We start from the raw sequence: 22,487 nt of genomic DNA, 5'->3' as shown, positions 1-22,487 counted from the left end.
CAAGAGAAGGAAATCTGGACACAGAGAGATGGGGTTAGGGAGGTAGGCAAAGAGTTGTATGCAGAGGAAAGGTCCTCTACAAGCCATGATGAGAGGACTCAGGAAAAACTAAACCTGTCAACACCTTGATCGTGGACTTCTAGCCTCCAGAACTGTAAGAAAAGAAATCCCCATTGTTTAAACCACCCAGTCCACATGTTATGGCAGCCCTGGCAAACTAACACAACATGCTTTCCTTATGTACTAAAAATCTACATGGATATCCAAGAGACTGATACATGGCTGCCTGCACAAGCAGGAAATGGAGACATTGGTTCCTTATGCCTTCTACTTTTCAACCATGTGACTCTATCATCTATTCAAATGATAAACAACCAAAAATTTACTCCTAATATCCATTGGTGACCAAGGTGTAGGAAACGTTAATATCCTACTGCTAGCTAGCTAGCAGTCAAGAACAGCTTGACTGTGAGACATCCATGCAGCAAATAAATGAGGTTGGTCTACTATAATGGAAATACATCCAGACAGATTAAGCAAAAAGGGCATGTCACGAAACAATGGGCACGCTCGGTTTAAAATAACAAAGCAAGTCCCCTAGAGAAAAAAATAAAGGCAATATATAACATACACTAACTTGTTAACAGTAGATGCCTATTTTTTGAGTGGAGGACTAGTTTGGAGAAGCGAAATTGATTATAAACAATAAAAACTAAAGCTCTGTCTTCTCCAACCTGAGAACATGAAGAGATTTAATCTCCCCAAATTTAAAATGTGAAAATGTTTTGTTTATGGCCAAACTGTCTGTTGTGTTAGGAAGTTAAAGACTTTCAAAATCTTAGCTTACTGCAATGATATTCTTTGTCAGTGGCTCCCAAGCTATGAGGCCAGGGAGAGAAGTATCTCAGTCAGCCTGTTCCAAAACATAGTCCCCTGCCACAGGACCACCACCAACCCGCCCCCCTCCCCGCCGCCAAAAGCATGTCCCTTGATCACGCACTGCTCTACAGCCCAGGGTGCTGTCCTCACTCACATGCAGTCCAGGCATCGGTGTGCCTCTGCAGCGCAGGATCAGCATGAAGGGCGCAACACCCACAAAAGACCGTAATTTCCTCTATCAATAAGTCTGGTCATTGAGGCAGAATTGACAAAAGATCTCCTTGCAACCAAATCACCACACAGTTCAGTGACACTGGATAAATACATGCCCAGATAAAGAGGTCTTCGCTTACCCTCACACAAAGTACCAGCCAGAAGTAGGATTTCCTCCAAACGTGATAAAAGCTGGCTTCTATGTTGAAGGGGGTATGGCTCACGCGTGGCACACAAATGACAAGTGATTACTAGTGAGATCAATTCTGATAATGCAGAGTGAAAAAATGAACATAAAGAGAAAGAAGTAGTAATCAAATCACCACAGTGCAAATGCATTCAATTTTAATCTTTAATATCTAACATTATTGCTTTAGGACATGCTTTCCCTGAACCAGGTACAGAATGCTAATTACATAAAAATATACACATAGAAAAAGTAGTTCTCCATATTCCCAGGGAAAAGACAGTAACTTCTAGAATACTCAAGTGTTTTAATTATAAAGTCTTGGTCATTTATTAGCTCTGTAACATACATATTTAAATTAAACATTATTAGACAACCGTTACAATGGGTACATGTAAGGTGCCATTACTGAGTAAATGGATTCTCCCGTGAGGGGATGTGTCGCCTCTCCCACCCACTGATGAGGCAGCAATACGGTTAGTTGAATTTTTGACTATGTGATGCATCGTTGCACACGCTTATCCTCTTCTCTGCCCAGTGCTGATCTGCGCATGTGGGTGAGCTGGTTAGGTTGCACTGGCTACCTCTCTAACTTCCACAGCAAGACGAGCTGGGCTTGGGCTTTCGGTGCAGACTGACTGTGTCTGTCTGAATCAAGGGATCTGACCTATCCTCGGTAGCAAGCACTCTTCGAACTGCTTCCTCAAAGGCTGCTGCGACATTAGTGGCATCTTTCGCGCTCGTTTCAAAGTAGGGATAGTCGCCGTTGTCCCGGCACCAGGCTTGAGCTTCTTCTGCAGACACCTGCCGCTCGTTGATGTCAACCTTGTTGCCCAGAATCACAAAAGGAAAGCTTTCGGGCTCTTTCACATCTGCGTAATATATGAATTCTTTCTTCCAGTTACTCAAGTTCTGGAAGCTCTGAGAATCATCGACACTAAAGGTAAGCAGGCAACAGTCAGAACCTCTGTAGAATGGCGTCCTCAGGCTTCTGAAGCGCTCTTGACCAGCCGTGTCCCAGATCTGCATGGTGACAAAGTGTCCATCCACCTCCAAATCTTTATTTAAAAACTCCACACCTATTGTATGGAAGAGCTGGGCATCAAACTTATTAGTCACATATCTGTTCATTAGAGAACTCTTCCCAACACCACCATCTCCAAGGAGAATGACTTTGAAAAGCGATGATTTTCCTGCCATTATTAATCTCAAGATCTCTGACTGTGGAACTCTGTAAAACAGAAGAGTACCATTACATTCCTTTAGACCTGTACCTAGCTCCATGTGCCTCTCTGAACATCAGTGCTAAGGGAAAGAAAACGCAGGCAATACCTGACAGCAAGAGATGTCACCTACTGAGCTCTGCACCTCGCGCCAGGCACCACCCGGCTGTCACTCCCTACAACCACTGCTGAGGGCTCGTTCTTCCCCTTCCTCCAGTCACCCTTGACTGAGGCTGGCTCTCAAAGTCGAGTCTAACCCCCAAACCGTCTTCTCAGCTCACAACAAGCCCTGCCACCATTTGTTAGAGAGGCAGCAGGAGACCGAAGTGGGCACATTTCTAGAGCAACTGCAAACCGCCCTCTGGTGGCATGGTGACCATGTTCACTGATGGCTTTCCTCTCAGGCCAGGGGGTTTCTAGACAATCCCCTCTTTCTCTTTCCCAACACTATCACCAGAGGAGCTGGCAAGCAGGGAACAAGAGACAGAGTTTACTGATGTGGCTGTGAACAGACCAAAGCCAACCACTTGAGTAAAGGACTCTGTTCTCTTCACTGGGGACACTCTTTTGCATTGGCTGACATTAATGTCAGCACCAATGGAATTTTTATCATAATAATATATATGATAACCTAGCACATTCTACCCACAAGATTCATTTGAGTAGCTCCAACACTTCTGGACAAATGTGAGCCTGGGCTGTTTGTTACTTGTATTTCGAGAGGGAATGCAATGAACCTTAAACCAAAATGTGGTATGGTGCCCATGCTTTAAGGGGAAGCCCTGGGGAAGCACTAGACTGCCCCTTGCACCAGCCTGGGGAAGTGAGGAGGGTAAGGGTGGGGTGGGGTGGCATATGGAGATTCAGACACCCATTTACAGCCTGGTGGGAGCGTTGTTCATATTTAAGGCTTCTATTTTAACTCTTTATTATGGAAAATGTCAAACATACACAATTTTGGAATAATGAGAATAATATAATGATACCGCACAGACCCTAAACCTAGTTTTGCCAATTATCAACTTACAGCAAATCCTATTTCCTCCATAGTATCCCCTTTTCCCTTCTCCCAAATTATTCTGAATCAAATTACAGCATTTAGTCTATAAATATTTCAGTATAAAATGGCTTTAAAGATATTAAAATTTGTAAAAGAAGACAATCTTTAGAGTAGTACCGTCTAACATTACTTTCTGCAATGAAGGAGACATCCTCCATGTGGACTGTCTGATATGACAGCCACTAGCTACACGTGGCTATTGAGCACTGAACTTGTGCCTGGTGGAAGAAAGGAAATGAACTTTAAATTTTATATAGTCTTAACTAATTTGAATAGTCACATTTAAAGAGCAAACAGCTGTACTGGACAGCACAGCCCTACAGCAAAAATGGTAATTAACTTTCACATGAAAGGAGATAATGTGAATCCCTCAATGGGAAAGTAGTAAAGGCATGAACAATAATTGCCATATTGACTAGGATGAATTTGCAGATTCACTGCAGTATGGACCTCCCTGGTGGTCCAGTGGTTAAGACTCCATGTTTTCACTGCAGGGGGCCCAGGTTCGATCCCTGGTTGGGGAACTAATAAGATTCCACATGCTGAGCCTCATCACCCAAAAGAAAAAATAAATCACTGCAGTAAACAAGCATTATCTGGCAGCCTCCTGGTATACACAAGCATGACCCAGTATAACGTAATTGAACACTTCCCATAACCAGCAAGAATTCTTCATCTCCTACTACTTGGTACACACTATTCTCACAAACATGTGGCAACTTGCTGCTCTTATCGGCTCTTTGAAATTACTACAGCAATTACTACTATAATCTATACAATTTAAATTGGTGAGGCAATCAGGGAACATACTACCTGGAGACTTTCCAACCTTAGCACATGGTTCTGCCCAGTGCCCAGGCTAAATTACTGTCGGAAAGGAAACTGAAACTATCTCAAACCCCTTCATTTCCTGACATAGTAACAGTGCACTAAATCGTTTCCTTTGTTTAATTCTTTGGGATCTTGCTTACATGACTTCAACCCAGAAAAAAAAAGTAGCAAAACCAAAAATGCACACCAACTATTCTTACATAGAGAAAGTGAAAAGTACTAGTCACTCAGTCCTGTTCAACTGTTTGCGACCCCAAGGACCATATCCTGCCAGGCTCCTCTGTCCATAGGATTCTCCAGGCAAGAATACAGGAGTGGGTTGCCATTTCCTCCTCCAGGGGATCTTCCCAGCCCAGAGATCAAACCCGCGTCTCCTGCCACTCCTGCATTTCAGGTGGATTCAAGACAGATTCTTTACCACTGAGCTACTGGGGAAGCATCTGCTAATGTCCCCTCCTTAACATTCTTTAGTGGTCTTCCAGACTCAGGTCTAAGTCCAACTTCTAAGGCAAGACACCTGGTCCTCTTCCCCATTCTTGGCATCAGCCATTCAGAAATGTACTGTCAAATGGAAGTGAAATTCAGATCCCAGGCTCAGCCCACAAACTCACCTTTACCCTGGCCCGCGCTGCTCCCCCTGCTGGCGACCCCACCCACTGCACCTAAGTAACTGTTGGCCTTCAGAACGCTCAGTCATCCCTAACACTGTAAACTTCCCCCAGCAGCCCCTCATTCTAGGACTGTTCCTTTCCCAGGGTTTTCAAGATACATAAACACAGACGTTTCATGTTGTGTTGTAACGGTGTAAAAGACATGCTCAATTCTAGTCTATCATTTAGCCCAGGACTCTAGTTAAAGTCTTTAACTGCCTTGCTAGACACAAACTTCCACTGCACAGCATCAACTTGTTAGTATCCTTACATCACATTATAAACCAGACTGTGCAATCTAACAACCTCCACCCAGATGAGAGGTTACATATCTACCAAATTAAGTCTTAGAAATTCCTTGAGATTTGTAATCATAACTTTTATCAGGATACTTTGATATTTCTTTTCTTCTTGCATAATAATGTGGGATTTGGGATATGCTAGACTCACACACCAGGAAACAGGTACATTTTTTACATTTCCCATATATAATTTGGGGCCTCCCAGATATCTTATTTGGGAGTATGCTGGCATTTGCTCAAACAACCAATATAGACATACACAACTCTCTCAGTCTAGCTGCAGCACTGAATATAGACACACATATGATAATTATACAAACTATCTTATTTCCCACTGACATCTAACAAAAGTTAGCTTGATGCAGTTATCATTAACATAACACAATCAGCTTACAAACATTAAATTTTTCTCTTTTTCTTCTCTAAAAACAGAAAAATCCTTTGAAACCTCTTTAATATAAGCTGAATGAATAAAGGTATCCTGCTATGTTCTTTTCAAGACTTACCTTAAAATGTAACATGAAGCCTTTTATACTTCAGTTTAGGATTGCCCAAAGGCAATAATCTTGACTCAGCTAAAAGATGACTTCAGCAATCAGCTAAACACTATAAAGAAATCTAAATAAGAAAAGCATAATACACAGGCCATAAATCTTACCTTAATTGTTCAGTTCAAACATCATCATTATCTGCAAAGAAAAAATGTGAAAGTTCACCTTAGCAATATACATTCAGTCTGTTTTCATAATTTTAAGAGTAAACACAAGAATTAAAAAGTAAAAGAAATGTTAGTTTATGGCTGATTCATGTTGAGGTTTGACAGAAAACAACAAAATTCTGTAAAGCAATTATCCTTCAATTAAAAAATTTTAAAAAAAAAGGAAAACTGCACCTGCAAGCTGTCCATGACCTTTCCCATGACCTTTCTCAGCCTAAAAGCAGCCCTAGAATCAAATACTACACTTTAACTACTGTTTTTTTTAAGAAATTTTTCACATGTCTGCATCCACCCTACTTTTCTAAGTATCCCATTCAGACAAATATAAAATCTGGTTAAGATGAAATATAAAACATTTCATTCGTTCTTCAAATTCTGCCCAAATTTTGAGTGATTTAGAATAATCATATTCCAGAGAATAAAATCAAGGCATCACTGACTCAATGGACATAAGCTTGAGCACCCTCCGGGAGATAGTGAATGACAGGGAAACCTGGCATGCCGCAGCCCACCGGGATCGCAAAGTCGGCTGAGCAACTGAACAATACCAACAAGGATAAAAGAAGGTCCACTCAAGGGAGACGCACCCAATGTGACACAGAAAAATTTGGGCTAAGGCAGCACAGAATATCCTGAAGCTTCTTTCTGGGCAGCCAGAGCAGAGGACAAACTTTGTGAGTTAACAGAAGCCACTGGCAGAAAGGAGAACTGGTTCCCTGTGCCAAAGGCCAAGAGCCCGTACCCGCGGCCAAGCTCTAGGACACCCTGCAGCTTGGGGACTCCGGCGACAGCAGGACCTACCGGAGGGCTGCGGGCAAGATTCACTGAGACATGGACACCAGGGAAAGCGGCTCACCACTGTGCCAGGCTCATGACCTGAGCGCAGACAGCTTCTGCAGAACAAACACGTGAAGAAGCCTTTACTGATAGTTTCATGGAAACCACACAGGTTTCTTTCATGGCCATTACTTCAGCCAAATTTCTGAAAGAGTCACAGGCAGAGCAAATGAGAGGGCAATGCAGGTTGACATTAGGAAGCCAAAGGATCCTAGTCTTACACACCAAATTCAGCGTGGAGGTTTTCTGGGCCAACTAGGCTGTGCTAAAGTGCTAAAAACCACTACAATATTGTAAAGTAATTAGCCTCCAACTAATAAAAATAAATGAAGAAAAAAAAATAATAAAGTGCTAGCCTCTTTCCATCTAAACCAACAGTTCCAAACTCCTCTCCCTCCCTTTTTTAAAAGCAAAGGGCATTTCTGCAGGACTTACATAAAGCAGCCCTCAACTGATAAATTCAATCAATGAAAAACACGATACCCTTCAAAATCTTGACATTTGGGGAATAAGGACACCACCACCACCACCCTCATACTGACTGAGCCCTCCAGGCCACTGACTTTGCATCTCTGCATCCACTCGCCGCCAGCTACCCTAGGGATGAGGACCCTGACTCAGAGAGGTGACATTCCTTCCTGGCGGTCACACGGCTAGGAAAGGGGTGCAAGTGTCCACCCCAGGGGCCTCTGACTCGGACAAGTGGCTCTGACCACTGCACAGCTCCGGCTGGAGGAGGAAGGAACTGGGTGGGGGGTACGACTGGAACCAGGAAGCAGGACCGAGGTGCGAAGGCACCCACATGGCCAGGGAGAGCCCAGAGCGGGGAGCAGAGCACCTGGGGGTGGGGGCGGGGGGCTGTGGAGTGAGGAACGAGCTGTGGGGCCACGGGACTTCAGGGGCAGGCCACCAAAGGATTTCTGCCAACGCCCTTGAAGTGAGCCTACCCGCATCCCTAAGCAGATGCGGAGTCCAGAAAAGCAGCGTGTCAGCGGGCTCTGGGGTGGCTGGCCTCCTAGTAGAGACTGCAGTAAGCTACTCACCCCAAACCCCTCCTACTGCTCACCCCTGGCCAGGTGGCTAGACCTCAGCTCCCGGGAAGCCCTGCCCCCGCGCTCCTGGCACCCCCCGTAGACAACTCTGTATTCAAAGGCAATACTGAGATCAGCGTGCCTCCCATGGCAACTTCACGTTTGTAAAGAAGCAAGATCTCGAAAAAGATTCAGTTAAGGGAAATGTCTTATACTGTGATAAAAATGCCCAGATTTTTCTGAGTCGTCCATTTTCTAGATTACACCAAAAATACATCCCCATACCATTCTAAAACCACTCACCCTCAAAAAAAAAAAAAGAAAGCAAGAGAGAAAAAAAATTGCAAAAATGTTCCCAGTGGGGCAAATGGAAATGACCTAAATGCATAATTGGGGATGCTCTGCAGCCCTTGAGAAGACTGGAGACACGAGTCTGTAGAAATGCATTAAGTAATAAACCCAAAGAACGTGTATGCCATGATGACACCATGTAAAAAATTCACAGGTTAACATGAAAGTCTGCAAGAAAATCTCGAACAATCAACACCAAGTCTTTGAAGTCCTGAATTGATTTCACACTCATACTCCTTTTTCAAATATCAAAAGTATTTTTTTAAAACAACAACAATCATTTATTTTGCTCTTGAATCTGCAATTTAGGCAGGGGTTGGCAAACTCAGAAGCATTCTTTAAAACTTCATTTCCACTTAAAGCCTAGCTTGACTGAATGCTGTAACTGAAATAGAAATAATTTTCTTTTAAATTTTCTTCAAATACTGCTATCCACCAGACCTTAAGGACAACTGCTTCCTAAATTTTTCTGTAACTCAGGTTATATCAAAAATAATTCAACATGAAACCCAAAACACAAGCAACAGATGAAAAAATAGGTCAAATGAACTTCATCAGAATCGAAAACTTTTGTGCTTCATACGGCACTATCAAGAAAGTGAAAAGACAATCCACAGGATGGGAGAAAATACTTGCAAATCACATATCTGATAAAGGACCTGTATCCAGGAACTCTTAAAACAGTAATTTAGAAAGCAATTTAAAAATGGGCAAAAATGGTCAATATCATTAGCCAGTAATGAAATGCAAATGAAAACTATAATGAGATACCACTTCACACCCAAAAGGCAGACAATAACAAGTGTTGCTGAGGGTGTGTGAAAACTAAACCTGTCATACACTGCAGGTGCGAAGGCAAAGTAGTGCAATGACAATGAAGACAATCTGCGGTTCCCCAAAAAGGTAAACACAGAGTTACCATCAGTTCAGTTGCTGTCGTGTCTGACTCTTTGTGACCCCATGGACTGCAGTACTCTCCTAGGTATGTACTCAAGAGAAATAAAAATACATCCACACAAAAACTTGTACATGAATAGCACAGTATTAATCATAATAGCCAAAACATGGAAACAGCACAATGTGCATCAACAGATGAATAACTAATAAAAATGTGGCCTCTCCATACAATGGAAGATTAATCAGTCACAGAAAAGAATGAAGTTCTGATACATGCAACTACATGGATGAACCTCAAAAACATTATGATAATTTAAGGAAGCCACACACAAAAGGCCATACATTATACCACTTATATGAAATGTTCAAAATAGGCAAATCCACAGAGACAGAAAGTAAATTTGTGTTCCAGGGAATGGGGAGTGACTGCTAATAGGTACAGGTTTCTTTTGTGTGTGTGTGTGTACGGAGAAGGTATATGACAAAAATACTCCAGAATTAGTGGTGATGATTGCATGATTTAGTGTCTATATACTAAAAACAACTGAACTGTACACATTAAAAAGGTGAGCATTATTGTATGTGAATTCTAACTAATCTAGACATATTTTTATTGATACTCACACACACTCTGCCTGAGAATTAGCAATAAGACCCTAAAATTAGATTTATACGTACCACAAATGATCTCCTTGTCCCTTCAGCAGTATCCTTTTCAATAAGCCAGTTACACACACAATAAATACTGTTAGGATTACAAGATCATGTGCTGGCAACAATGAATGTTAAATATGGTGCACACTAATCTGAATGGGAAGTTGGTTAAGTAGGTTACTGGCAGGAAAGAAAATGAACTATGTTTTCAACAGATACCTCAAAACTAAAAGAGCATTGAACGCCAGCCCTTTCCTTCTTTTTTTTTTCCCAATTATTTTTATTAGTTGGAGGCTAATTACCTTACAATATTGTAGTGGTTTTTGCCTTTCCTTCTTATAACACTATTTTCCAACAACTTTTCAATTGTACACTTTTATCTTGCACTATCAATTGTTTACCGACAGTGTATCATTAGGAGGCTTTTCTCTGGTCTCTATCTCCATGCTGGCTTTCAAAGCTGATTATTACAATAAACCAAGGGGGAGTCACCTTCAAGCATGGAGAATATATATCTCAAACAGAAATGTTTGTATGGATTAAAGGTAGACCCTTTTTATTGGTCATGGACCTAACTGCCTCCATTCGTACACATAACAAAACCCATTTCTTTCTTTATTACTTTTATTATATAGGATTTTGAGCACAGCATTCAAACAGCTCTCCAACCTCACATACTTGTCTTGTCCCATTTATAACCCTCCAGGTCACCACCCCCAAACCTATCAGGCATTTACTGTCCAGCCTTTGCTCAGGCCCTTATCTTGCACTAGGAGTTCCCTCCCCACATCTTGACAGCTATGAAAATCCTAGTTACCTAAAGGCCCACTTTTGCCACATCCCTCACAACCTAATCTTTCTCTTCATTTTCATAATCATTCCACTTCTATTACAGCTCTCATTCATTTATAGTTTCCTAATTACAGTGTCAACTCCCTGGGACGGACACACAACACCTAATGCCACCCATTCACTGGTCCTTTTTTGGGTCTGCAACATCTAGAACAAAACTTTCCACACACTGAGGTACCAAATGGATGCTAAATTGAGAACAACGAGTAAACTACTTCCTCCTTCATTCTTGCTGTTCTATTCTTATTTTTCTATTTGTACTTCCCGTACTTACAGTTTTTTGTTTCTCTATCCAATCAGTTCTTCCCCCATTCTGTTTTTGAGGTCTATTAAAATATGTGGGAGAGGACAAAAAAAAATTTGATTCTTACTTGAAACTCAAATGAGAAAACCACTTTAAAATAAATACTCTGGAATGCAACAGGAAACGCTGAAGACCCACATTCCTGTTAACAAGCTGCCGAAGGGATGCTAGGGCAGAAGGGATGCTAGGTTTATAAACAGCTTCCTCAAATTTTCAGGTTTTCAAATCTGAAACCCCTTGACTAACTTTCATTTCCAAAAATTTAAACTGAATTGATCACTCCTGGTTTAAATTTAGGAACAAATCTTTTTTTTTCTTCTTTTCAAAATCACATGTTTCTTTTGCACTCACTCTTAAATGTCCCAGTTAGAGGCACACCACTTTATTTCATATCACGGCTTAAGAAACTGAGGCTCAAAGAAACTAACCAAGGCCACAAAAGCATGGTTCATCCCTCCATTGTTTCTATTTTCACCTAAGCTGTATTTATTTCCTTATCTCTTAATGCAGGTGTGTCTCGCTTAACAGCCTTTTAGCTCCCCTCTTTGATTTCCGGTCTTCCTGGTTGTCCTGCTGAACAAGGCATGGCAAGGAGGTCATTAAGTATAATAACGGGCACTATCTCTACAGCAAGAAGTGGGGCATAACAAAACGAATTAAGCAAATAGCACAGGCACAGACCAACCTGGGAGGCACAACTTGCCAGATGAAAACACGTTATCTAGGTGACCACTGAGCATTACCTCAGAGACAGCTGGAGAAGGAAAAAACTCTACAAATCAAACCACGCTATATCACGAAGTCAGAACAGCTCATCCTACTTAAAGAAGTCATTCCATAAGTGCTCTTTTATGAAGATCAGGCATCTAATTGAACTTTTAAGAAATATAAACTGTGTTTTGCTTAAAACAAGGTACCTTTGTAGTCAGATATACTAACTAATCATTAACAGTGGTGGAGTGAGTGGGTAGGGAGAAGAGAGGAGAAAAAAATAGATTTGGTTAAGGAACTAAATTTTCTTAAATTATCCTGAAAGTAGAGAGCAGTGTGCTCCAACACAACTTTCTGTGATGAAGGAAATGTTCTTACATTCAATATAGTAGTCACAAACCACATACAGCTACTGAGCACTTGAAATGTGGCTGGTCCAACTGAGGAAGTGAAGTGTTAATCTCATTTCAATTCGGTTACATTTAAGTTGCTACGTGAGTACTGCATTGGAAAGTACAGGTATGGAGTGTGCTTAACTGAGAGTCCATGAAAAAGCTGCAACGGGAAAACCTTCTAGAAGCATATGTGAGACAAGGGTGAGTGAATGGATGGAACTGTGTGCTTGAGCCTTGCTCTCGAAAGAGTCAAAAAGGTTTCATCAGATTCTTAATGGAGTATGCACCTCAAGAAATGATCAATTAAAAATATTTTTTTTAAAAAGAAATGATCAATACGCATCTGCAACATTTGTATATTTCATGTGATTAATCTGTGTAGTTCATAAGACCCTCAAGACTTTTACCTTTACTTGCCATTACTATTTCGAGGTTCTCTCCCTTACCCATGAGACTTCATTAATATTACACTTGGACCATGAACTGTGACAGTTCAATCAAGAGACTTATTCACAGAAAACTGCTAATCCTTTAAGTGAGGAAAACATTTTGTTCTTTGTTTTATTTAATGAAGTCCTCAAAAGGAACAAGCATAAATTTACCTGTAATGAAGGCACCTAAAAAAGGCACTTGAAATGCTTGACAGAAAAGAGTGGGGATAGTTTTACGGCTGCACTTTGGGGGACAGAATTAAAATGCGAAGAAATGGATAAAAGTCACAAAATAGGAATACTACACTAGGAAGTAGAGCAGGGTATTTCAGGAAAAAGACCGCATTGTGAAAGAAATGAATGTGAATGTGCATGTTAGACAAATATATTAAGAGCAACAAAACACAAACTGAACATGATCTGCAACGCTCTGCTGTAACTTAAGGGAACCCTGGTTCTGACTCGTCTCTTCAAGTTAGATAAGAAACCTACTATCTTTAATTTGAAGCAGAAAGGGGTGAAGGCTGGAGAAACTTCCATGTACGCTCAGGGAAGAGTCGGTATAGCAACCCCGCCCACAAGGCAGGAGGCCACAGCAAGGTAGAACTTCTGGGCTGTTAGAGAAATTAAGTAAGAGGGTGGAATTTCCCAAGAAGATCTGTTTCAAGAGAACAGCTGTATATCCGGCATATAGGACTGAACGAGATTAGAGACTGCCATTCTGCTGGGAAACCGTCACCAGGTCAAAACGAGAAGAAACGTCAGAGCGCTGCAGGGAGCTTTCTGCAAAGTTCACTTCATCGCATGTCTCCATTGCTGATGCTGCAGTTTGCCCGACTAAGGTACTGAAGCTGACTTGGCTTACAAAAACCTCCCCGAGCCCAGACTTACTCCGCCATCATGACACATTTCACTCTGTGCCTGATCAACTCTGCACCTGCTCACTGAATGGAGGTTCCCAACCGCTCTGTTCCCCCTGAGCATCAGCAGAAGTCACAGGAGACTTCCCAAGGCCAGTCCAAGGGCTTCTCAGTCCTCATCTAAAACCCCTAAGGCGCACACAGCCCTGACGCGATTGAAGAAAAACGTGCCCCTCTGAGGACTGCCCTGTGTACACTTCTACAAACACACCCTCATGGCTGACCAGTGTCTTCACCAGAGGCCCACCCAGTGGATAGTGAATTCTAAGATGGAGCAATTTGTCTGAACATATTACCTGACATCAAATCTCAGGAGTACCCTTCTGAGGGCATTTTTTTTTTTTAAAAACAGGTAAGATAATGGAGGCCCAAATGGGAAAGGGTCTTGCAACTACCACACCTCTAACTACAGACATCAGTGGGACCTTCAAATCTTAGCCGGGACTCAGTCACCAGTACCGTCTCTCTTAGGTCTAACGGCCTGGCAATGACCTTGAAAACACTTCCTACTTCATCGTCCATAAAGCTACCCTGCCTTCTCCGCCCCTCACCCCATTGGCTTTCTGCAACCCCAATCGCTCCCTCAGAGCCATTTGGCTCTCTTAGAGCATATCTAGCACCAGGCTGGTGCCCTTGCTGTCGTTCAGTCACTAAGGCATGTCCGACTCTCTGTGACCCAAGGACTGCAGCCTGCCAGGCTTCCCTGTCCTTCCCTCTCTCCCAGAGTTTGCTCACTCATGTCCGTTGTGTCCATGATGCCTTTACCTCTTCCCAAACCATATCTTCCTGGGATACACCACCTAGTGATTCCTAAAGTCCACCTCCACCCTTCTGCCCCTTGGGCGCCAGAGAAGAATTCCAACTCCTTTTATAATACAGTCATCTGATGTATTCAGCTGGCAGTTCAAATTCAACAGATCTAAAAACCAAGCTAATTATTCTCCCCATTTTCAAAATCTCTTCTGTCTCACCCACTTCACCCACAAAAGAAACGTGTCCAGTTCAGTCCCTACCTACTGCCACTGTCTTGTTTGCTCAAACAACAAATGCTATGACTACAATAACATCAGCCGCCGCTGTTCCCTGAGTGTCTACCAGGTACCTGGCGCAGAGCACCTTGAAGTCACCTGCAACTCAAGATGCTACCACCCGTGCTTTATAGCTCAATGAACCAAGTTCATAAAGATTGAATAACTTCCCCCTGGTATAACTGAACAGGGCAGGTCAAACATGTGTGACCTCCACCCCCATCAAAAGATAAAAAAAGTTAAAAAAAAATACAAAGCCAAAAAAGACAGCAAGAAAACAACTGTAGGTGAGAGGCAGCAACAAAACCAGAAAGATGGAAAGCAAATGGTCCAGCAGTGACAAACCGAAGAGCCAGGAAACCTACCTGGGGAGAAACAGTTGTCAAGGGGGAATCGGCCCCCAAGGCCTGGGGCGCTTCTCAGCTGGCTGGGCAGAAAGCACAAGGGGAGACCCCATGACACCCCCTCAGCACCCAGGGGCCCCTCTCCCTACCAGCAGACCTACTTCCTAATAAACTGTTCGCAGCAGGAGTTGGGGATGGAACTCTCCAGATGAGGAGGGAGGGGACACCAAGCGTGCAGGAAGTGGGCAGGGCAGGTTTTTGACACTTCAGAGGGCATCACAGAGGTGCTGGCGGTCCGCAGGATGCCGCACGACCGGCACTCAAAAGGGAGTTCACGAGTTCGCGGTAGGTCACACCACATTCCTTTCTATGACATCGGATCTTTGGGAGGCGGTGTTCCCTGGGGCTAGCATGATAAAAATCAAGTGCTGCACAAATATTAATGCGGAACATGGTATGAGGGTAGCAGCTGTTTGTTCCCAAACATTTCTGAAATTTTACTGAAGAGAACTGGAACTCATTTTGGAAATGCTTTGTATTCACCAACGCGTGGCCTTCCAGCAGCTCTTCTGTTCCGACTTCCATCGAAACCACAGATGTATGTTCAGGTGTGTCCACCTAGTCACTGCTCTGATTACACACCCCAGCACGAGACTGCGCCCACGAGAGCGGTCGCCTAGCCACATGTCGCACTCCAGCGAGTTCTGATATTTGCGAACCTGTTAAATCAGTCAAACCCTCCGTTATCTGTGATATGCTGCCACAGAGCAAGTGCCAGGAAGAGAAATCTGTAAGGCGCTTTTCAGACTTCTCCAACACTGACAAATACAGCCCCTCTCACAAGAGTGAACCTTCTGGAAACGACCCAAGCCTCTGTTCCCCCAAAACCTAACTCGGTTCACAAGAACCTGGGATGAAAACGGTTCAGCCCACACTGACCCAGCAGTCGGTTCACTGGCTGCCGTGCTCTGTGATCCTTCACTCCCAGATAATGAATGGGGCCACGGGAGGAATGTAGCAAGCTGTTCCATACTGTTTCTCCATCCCCCTCTAACAATAGCAGACACTAGGAAGGCATCAGGCCGTGGACACAGTGGGGCCTGTGTTCTGAGTCCCTGCACTCAAACGAGCAGGTTGAGGGCAGCCAGTGTGGTGAGTCTCGCCCTGTTCCTCTTCCCAGACACAGGGCTGGCTCTCCCCAGCCTGTGCTGATCTAGCTGCGACCTCACCTACATTCGCTCACCGCTCGTCATCCTCTCTATGTTCGTGATAAGCACCAGCAAGCCCTACTCTGCACCCGGCATGGTCAAAAATTAACAGAAGGTAATGGAAGAACCCAGGATGTGCAAACACCCAGAGCTCAACTTCACAACACGTGCCATGCCAAGAGTCACGCTAGGGAAGTTCTCTCCAGAGCACAGGCACCCCCAGGCTTCCTGGCAAGCTCCAGCCTCGCCTCTCCAACCCAGGGCAGCCGGGCCCCTCCTCCACCTCCACACCTGGGTCCCCGAGCTCTCCTCCCACAGGAACCTTGACCTTTCATCTGCATCCCAGCTCTCCAAACGCCCTGGGGCCTTTGGTGAGTTCACCACCCCCCTCAAAAAAAAATTCTTAATACAAGTTCTGTTGATGATCTACTTAGTCACGGGCTCTATTTTCTTTTCCTTGGTTTTGATTAACAAAGTTATTACTGAGCTACCTTTCAAGTGAGACCTGTTTCTCACACACACACTTTTCCATTTGGCTGGTTTCCTTCTGTTGCTTCACCAGCTTGCCTGAGGCAGAACTCCAGGCAGCCCTCCTTTTACTGCGCTTCAGTTATTAGGGGCTCTTTACAAACTGAAGGTTTCTGGCAAACTCTGCATGAAGCAAGTTGATGAACGCCATTTTCCAACAGTATTTGCTCACTGCTTGTCTCTGCGTCACATTTTCATAATTCTTGGGTTATTTTAAACTTGTTCATCATTATTATATTTGTTACAGTGATCTGTGATCAGTGATACCAGCAGTGCAAAAAGATTACAACTCACTGAAGGCGCCGACAATGGCTAACAATTTTCAGCCACGAACTATTTTTTAATTAAACTGTGTATGTTGGTTTTTTAAGGCGTGATACACAGGTATGGTATTAACGTCTTATAACTTTCATAAGCAGTGGAAAACCAAAACCTCTGGTCTGAAACCAAATCCAAAACATCTCCGAGGTATATCTGTATTTGGAAGCCAATAATTTGACGTCTTTACTTGGTGTCATAGATCCACACAGGCATTACAAAGTACAACCAGCTCTCCATTTTACAAAGAAAGAAATGTGACCTAATGTGGCCAGAGCAGCAAACCAAGTGTACATAGAGCAAGACTCCCCAGAGGCCAGTGGGTGGGCCTCCTGCACCAATTTCTCTTGATCCTCCCCAGGATAAAGCCCCTCTGGTAGTAACAGAGCACACATCCCTCTGGTAGACTGCACTTGATAGCCATCATGTTTAGGTGTGTAATTCAGCATCCCCTCTACCCCACGGCAGACAACTCCTGATACAAGGCAGAGAAATCTCTTCATTGGCAATGAACACACTCAGTGTCCATCAGCACGAGGCAAAAAGCAAAGCTCCTCACAAAAGATGCCATGTTGACCGAATGAATAACACTCTCACAGCAATTCCTAAACAGAGCCAATCTTTTTTTTTTTTTCCCCTGGCCGCGCTGCAGAGCTTTCAGGATCTCAGTTTCCCCAACCAGGAACTGAACCCAGGCCACGACAGTGAAAGCCCCAAGTCCTAATCACTATGCCACCAGGGAACTTCCAGGGCCTTTGGGACTCCTCTCACTCACAAAGTTCACCTAGGAGTTACATCTGCCACCAGAATGAAGCAGTACATGGACTGAAGGGGCTAGTTTTAGGCATGATGAAAACATGCCGGAAAAAGTCAGAAAAAAAATGCAAAAATCAATTAAAAATTTTTATCGCTTATTTCTTGAATTCATTGATAAAATCCATGCAGAACTATTGTCCACTGAAGCTAATTTAAGGAAGAATTTTATGCTCAACAAGAATGGCTTCCCGATTTGTTTCTTGTAAATATTCACAAGTGTTCAACTTACAAAGCTATCAAAACCACATCAACCAGAGCTTGGGATTAACATACACACACTACTATATATAAAACAGATAATCAACAAGGTCCAACTGAGTAGCACAGAGGATTCTACTCAATATTCTGTAATAACCTACATGGGAAATGAATCTGAAAAAGAATGAGTATGTATATATGTATAACTGAGTCCCCATGCCACACACTGGAAACTACACACTGTAAACCAACTATGGGGTAGTTGCTCAGTCCTGTCTGACTCTTTGCAACCCCATGGACTGTAGCCCACCAGGCTCCTCTGTCCATGGAATTCTCCAGGCAAGAATACTAGAGTGAGCTGCCATGACCTCCTCCAATAAAATTGAAAACAAAAAGAAAAAGAGAAACACATCAACCTTTCCCCATTTCACCACACACAGTAAATACCATGAAACTGGTACCTATGTGCTGGTGTGCAAATGTTTTGTTTAACACCACCTGGCCCACGACCTTGAGTAGGTTGGGTAATGAACTTTGTGGGAGGACAAAGTTAGAACCAGATCTCATGACTGTGTCCAGACTGTATGCTTCGGGGAGGGGGGGACTCCCCACTGCCCTTGGTATCACTAGCACCTTTTTATCAGCAACTGAAGAGCTACTCAGAAAATGTTTGCTGACAATTGGAATAATACTGAAACCAAATTTCCTAAGTCTGCTTTAAAGGCCCTAAATGCCCCTCGAGTTCCTTTCAACACTTTTGCCGACGAAATAGAAAGGGGGGCGGGGATTTCTGTTATCAGAAATTTTTTGGTCACTCTTATTCTTTCAAATGGATGAATATGTCTCTTAGTCAAGGGAGATCTCTTCAAGTTCCCAAGTCCGGGAGGTTTCCTAAACAGGAACCCACAGCACATCTGAAGGACTTAACAGAAGCACTGACCATGAGCTCTGGAGTTACATGGACTGACGTCAAGCGGGATTTCTCAACCCCGGCACAAGCAACATTCTGGGCTGGGCAACTCTCCATGGGGAGCTGTCCTGGGCATTGTAGGATGTTGAGCAGCACCCCTGGTCTTTATAGACGCCTGCAGCACTCTCTCACATGTGTGAAACAAAAAAGGCTGCAGAGGTTCTAAATTCACAGGGGCCTACTCGGAATCCTGGCTTTTATCTTCAGTCCTCCAGAGAACCACAGTCTAGATGGAAGAAGCGGCTGAGGAAGAAAGAAATGGAAAGAGGAGAGCTTGGACAAGAGCAAACAGCACTGAAGTATTTCCTTCGTCTCCAAGAATTCGGCCAGGAGTCAAGGCCAACAGGGTTCTACTTAGTTTTCCTCAGCCTATTCTAACCTTCCAAATGACAAACCAAAAATCTCTCCAACTCATAAAACTCTCCAAAGTAAATAAGTCAGCAAGCCAGAAGCTTTTTAGTATAAACTAGAGGAATTTACTATTAATACAATACCCACACATAAAAAACTGAAGGCACCAGACGGCCACACCAGATGCAGAGTTTGAGACAAGTAGTGAAGGCAACTTCAACCCAAGGTTCTAAAAGAGAAACGAAAAACAATCTTCTTAAAAGTCCCTAGCAGAACAGTACTGAGCTTCCTTCATGTCTTGAGTTTTGTTCCAGTGAAAAGTTTCTGAGATTACAGGCCATTTAGGAATTTTCCACTACAATGATGATGGCAGAGAAAGACAAGCACGAAAAATAATTTTTCATTAATTTTTTAAAAAGCAACCAAAATCTATTTTTATCAGGCCACCGAAATCCTACATAAAGAGCGTGTTCACGTGACGATTTGGAAACCACCCGAAGTCATTCCTCAAAAGAACCCTGGTCACGGGATGTATCATCATTTGAAAAACAACAACAACAACAACAGCCCAAAACCCAACTGATAGTCTCTGACTTAAATAAAATTAAATCGACACAAAATTTTCATCTTGTCTCTTTAAAAAACCAAGTTGGAAGAACGAGAGGAACACGATTCGGAAACCTTGGCCAGAATCCGCATCCGACAACGACCCAAACCGCCTCCAGCCCCTAGGATTAGTTTTATATTGCCCCCCTCGTCTCGGGAGTGGTACTAACACCTCAGCAAACGTTCACCTGGGTCAGGTCACCTGGAAGCAGGTCAGAAGTCGCTAGTATCAAACCGTGCGCGCCTCTTTCTCTCTGTGAGTCACGTCAGAGTGGGTTGCTTTGGGGTGCCTGGGTGGATTTGTCCGTGTTTGTGTTTCCCTCTGGGTAGCATATGCCCTCTCTCCCCGCAGGGGTTGGTGTGGCTGTGTCCCTCTCCCTGGGTGTTTGGGTATGTGTGTCCCCAGCTGCTAAAGGATCTCTTTCCCCGTGTGCGTCTCCAGGACTTCTGGGTGTCTGTCTTGGGGCGTGTATCTCTCTCCCCGGGTGTGTAGGTGTGGGACCCCATCTTTCCACCTGCGTCAGACACAGTAGGAGGCAAGGGGCTACAAGTTGTCCCTTCTCCCGAGGGAGGGGAGGGTGGAAAAGTGACCCGCACTGGCCGCGCGCGCCCCCCGCCCCAGTGCCCGAGCCCAGGCCGCACTCGCCGTCGGCGGGCTCCGCTCAGACCCGGACGCCCGCGCAGCCGGCCCCAGCCCCCGCCCAGCCCCGAGGGGAGTCGGCGCCCCGCTCACCTCACGGCCACACGGAATAAGTTCGGGAGCTCCGGGCCGGTCCGTCCGGGGGCAGGGGGAAAAAAGTGGAGAGGGTTGAGGAGCCAGCGGGCAGGAGACGTGGGCGGCACGGCGCGGGTCAGTCTGCGGTTGCCCCCGTCCTGCACGGAGGGAACAACATGGCGACGGGCCGGGGCGGGGCCCGGGGAAAGCGGGCGGGACCTAGTCGGCGGGGCGGGGCCCGGGGTGGCGGGAGCCCTGGGAAGGTGGGGCGGGGCCTGGTCGGCAGGAGCCCTGGGAAGTCGGGGCGGGGCCTGGTTGGGGGGCCCCGGGCGCTGGGCCTCGAGGTCGCCTCCGGCCCGCCCTCACCCATTCCTTGCCTCTAGCTGAATCACGGGTTTTTCTTCTGGTGGGCTATTTCTCTAGTCCTCCGGTTGCGTTCCCGGGAAAAGAGAGCACGGATACTAGTTACCTTTAAAAGCTGACGTAAAGTGGGAATAAACAGACCGCAAAAGCACTGTCACACGATGCTGTGACTACACGGCGAAATGAATATGCAAATAGAGAAGTGAATAGATTGAAAAATGAAAACAGCTGTGATATTGTGAAATAACAGGATTTTTTTATTAATTTTTTAAAATTTCCTTGCTCTTGTTAAAATTTTTACTGCCTCTCGCCTCTCTAAATATAACGCAGTAGTGGGAAAAGGTATAAAGAAGCAGTGGGAAAAGGCGGTATTGAAACTCTTAATTCCTCACTTGAAATACGGAGTTAAGTGCAGGTCGATACTAGAGACCAGAGAGGGATTTTCAGTCCCTCTATAAATATATTTTGTAGGGCAGATTTAGTTTATTTTCCAAGAAAAGGATCTCACCTTTATTGCTTCCTGGGCCCACAATCATTAACGTCTGGCTCTTTACTAAGTCATTTTTGGGTAATGAATCTAACGTAATTATTCAGTACTAGAATGGTTCCCTTTGAGAGAGTTTGTCACAAGCATAAAAGGCAATTTTAGAATCCTTGTGAAAGTGAGGCATGTGACTGAATTCTAGTTTAAGCTTAAATGAATTTTTCTTTCATAGAAAAATGTCATATCCATGCAGGGTATTTCCCTAAGGAAATATGAGTAAAGGTTTATAAAACACAAATCTACTGATAATAGGGAGGATGAAGAGATTCATTATCTTATTTTAAAACACATAGTTAAAACTGCACAACAAAACATGTAAGAACTTCAGAGTTAATCTTTCAAAAGAACACCAAAATAGGTAGTGTTAGATCCAGTGGACTAAATTGCAACAAGGAACCCATGGGTCACTAAGGAAATGCTCTCTGAGAAATTCTAGATCTATGTCATAATCATAGACAAGGAGTGATGCAGTAAGGGTTTATCATCATAATCGCTAATACCAACCAGCTATTTACAGGTGCACTTATGAAATTATTGTATCTTGACTTAAAGAAAGCCTTGAGAAATCTAAGAATTTTCAAGAAAGGGTCCTAAGAAGGTCCTACAAGTGATTCTCAGGCTGTTTCAAAATGTGAGTGAGCCATATAAGCATATCTGATTGCAACCATAGTCAGCACCTGAAGAAAGAACATGGTTGTGGTGGTTGAGTCACTCAGTCGTGTCCAACTCTTGCGACACCATGGACTGTAGCCTGCCAGGCCCCTCCGTCCATGGGATTCCCTAAGCAAGAGTACTGGAGTGGGTTGCCATTTCCTTCTCCAGGGGATCTTCCTGATCCAGGAATCAAACCCAGGTCTCCTGCATTGCAAGCAGATTCTTCACCGACTGAGCTATGAGGGAAGCCCCAAAGAAAGAATATGGAAAGGTACCTTTTCTGAAATAACTCTTACTTGGACGCTAGCCAACTGACACATAAGAATACTTGTATATTCTGGTCTCTTCCACCATCCACTTCTTTACCTAATTGATATGACAATGCGAGAGTAGGCTGA

General features: G+C 44.0%; 1 protein-coding gene across 2 annotated transcripts; it reads right to left on the bottom strand.

The window, feature by feature from the left end:
* Positions 1-1,426: 1,426 nt before the first annotated feature.
* Positions 1,427-20,732, bottom strand: RAB9A (RAB9A, member RAS oncogene family). Of its 2 annotated transcripts, XM_043458994.1 has the most exons (4): positions 20,547-20,732; positions 6,865-6,956; positions 6,004-6,034; positions 1,427-2,510 (listed from the first exon to the last, which is right to left on the bottom strand). In XM_043458994.1, exon 4 carries the CDS (start codon positions 2,477-2,479, stop codon positions 1,868-1,870), a length of 612 nt encoding a protein of 203 aa, XP_043314929.1. In that variant the 5' UTR covers positions 2,480-2,510; positions 6,004-6,034; positions 6,865-6,956; positions 20,547-20,732; the 3' UTR covers positions 1,427-1,867. The 2 variants fall into 2 exon arrangements, with proteins under 2 accessions (XP_043314929.1, XP_043314928.1); XM_043458993.1 differs by lacking the exon at positions 6,865-6,956.
* Between the last annotated feature and the right edge of the window lie 1,755 nt (positions 20,733-22,487).

This window comes from Cervus canadensis, chromosome X, assembly GCF_019320065.1.
Source record: "Cervus canadensis isolate Bull #8, Minnesota chromosome X, ASM1932006v1, whole genome shotgun sequence".
Lineage (NCBI taxonomy): Eukaryota > Metazoa > Chordata > Mammalia > Artiodactyla > Cervidae > Cervus > Cervus canadensis.
Note: the sequence above shows the minus strand (reverse complement) of the source record. Positions and strands in the feature narration are given on the sequence as shown.

Bases quoted from the DNA above. Each gene is read 5' to 3' on its own strand.
- RAB9A (XM_043458994.1), bottom strand. From the start codon at position 2,479: ATGGCAGGAAAATCATCGCTTTTCAAAGTCATTCTCCTTGGAGATGGT.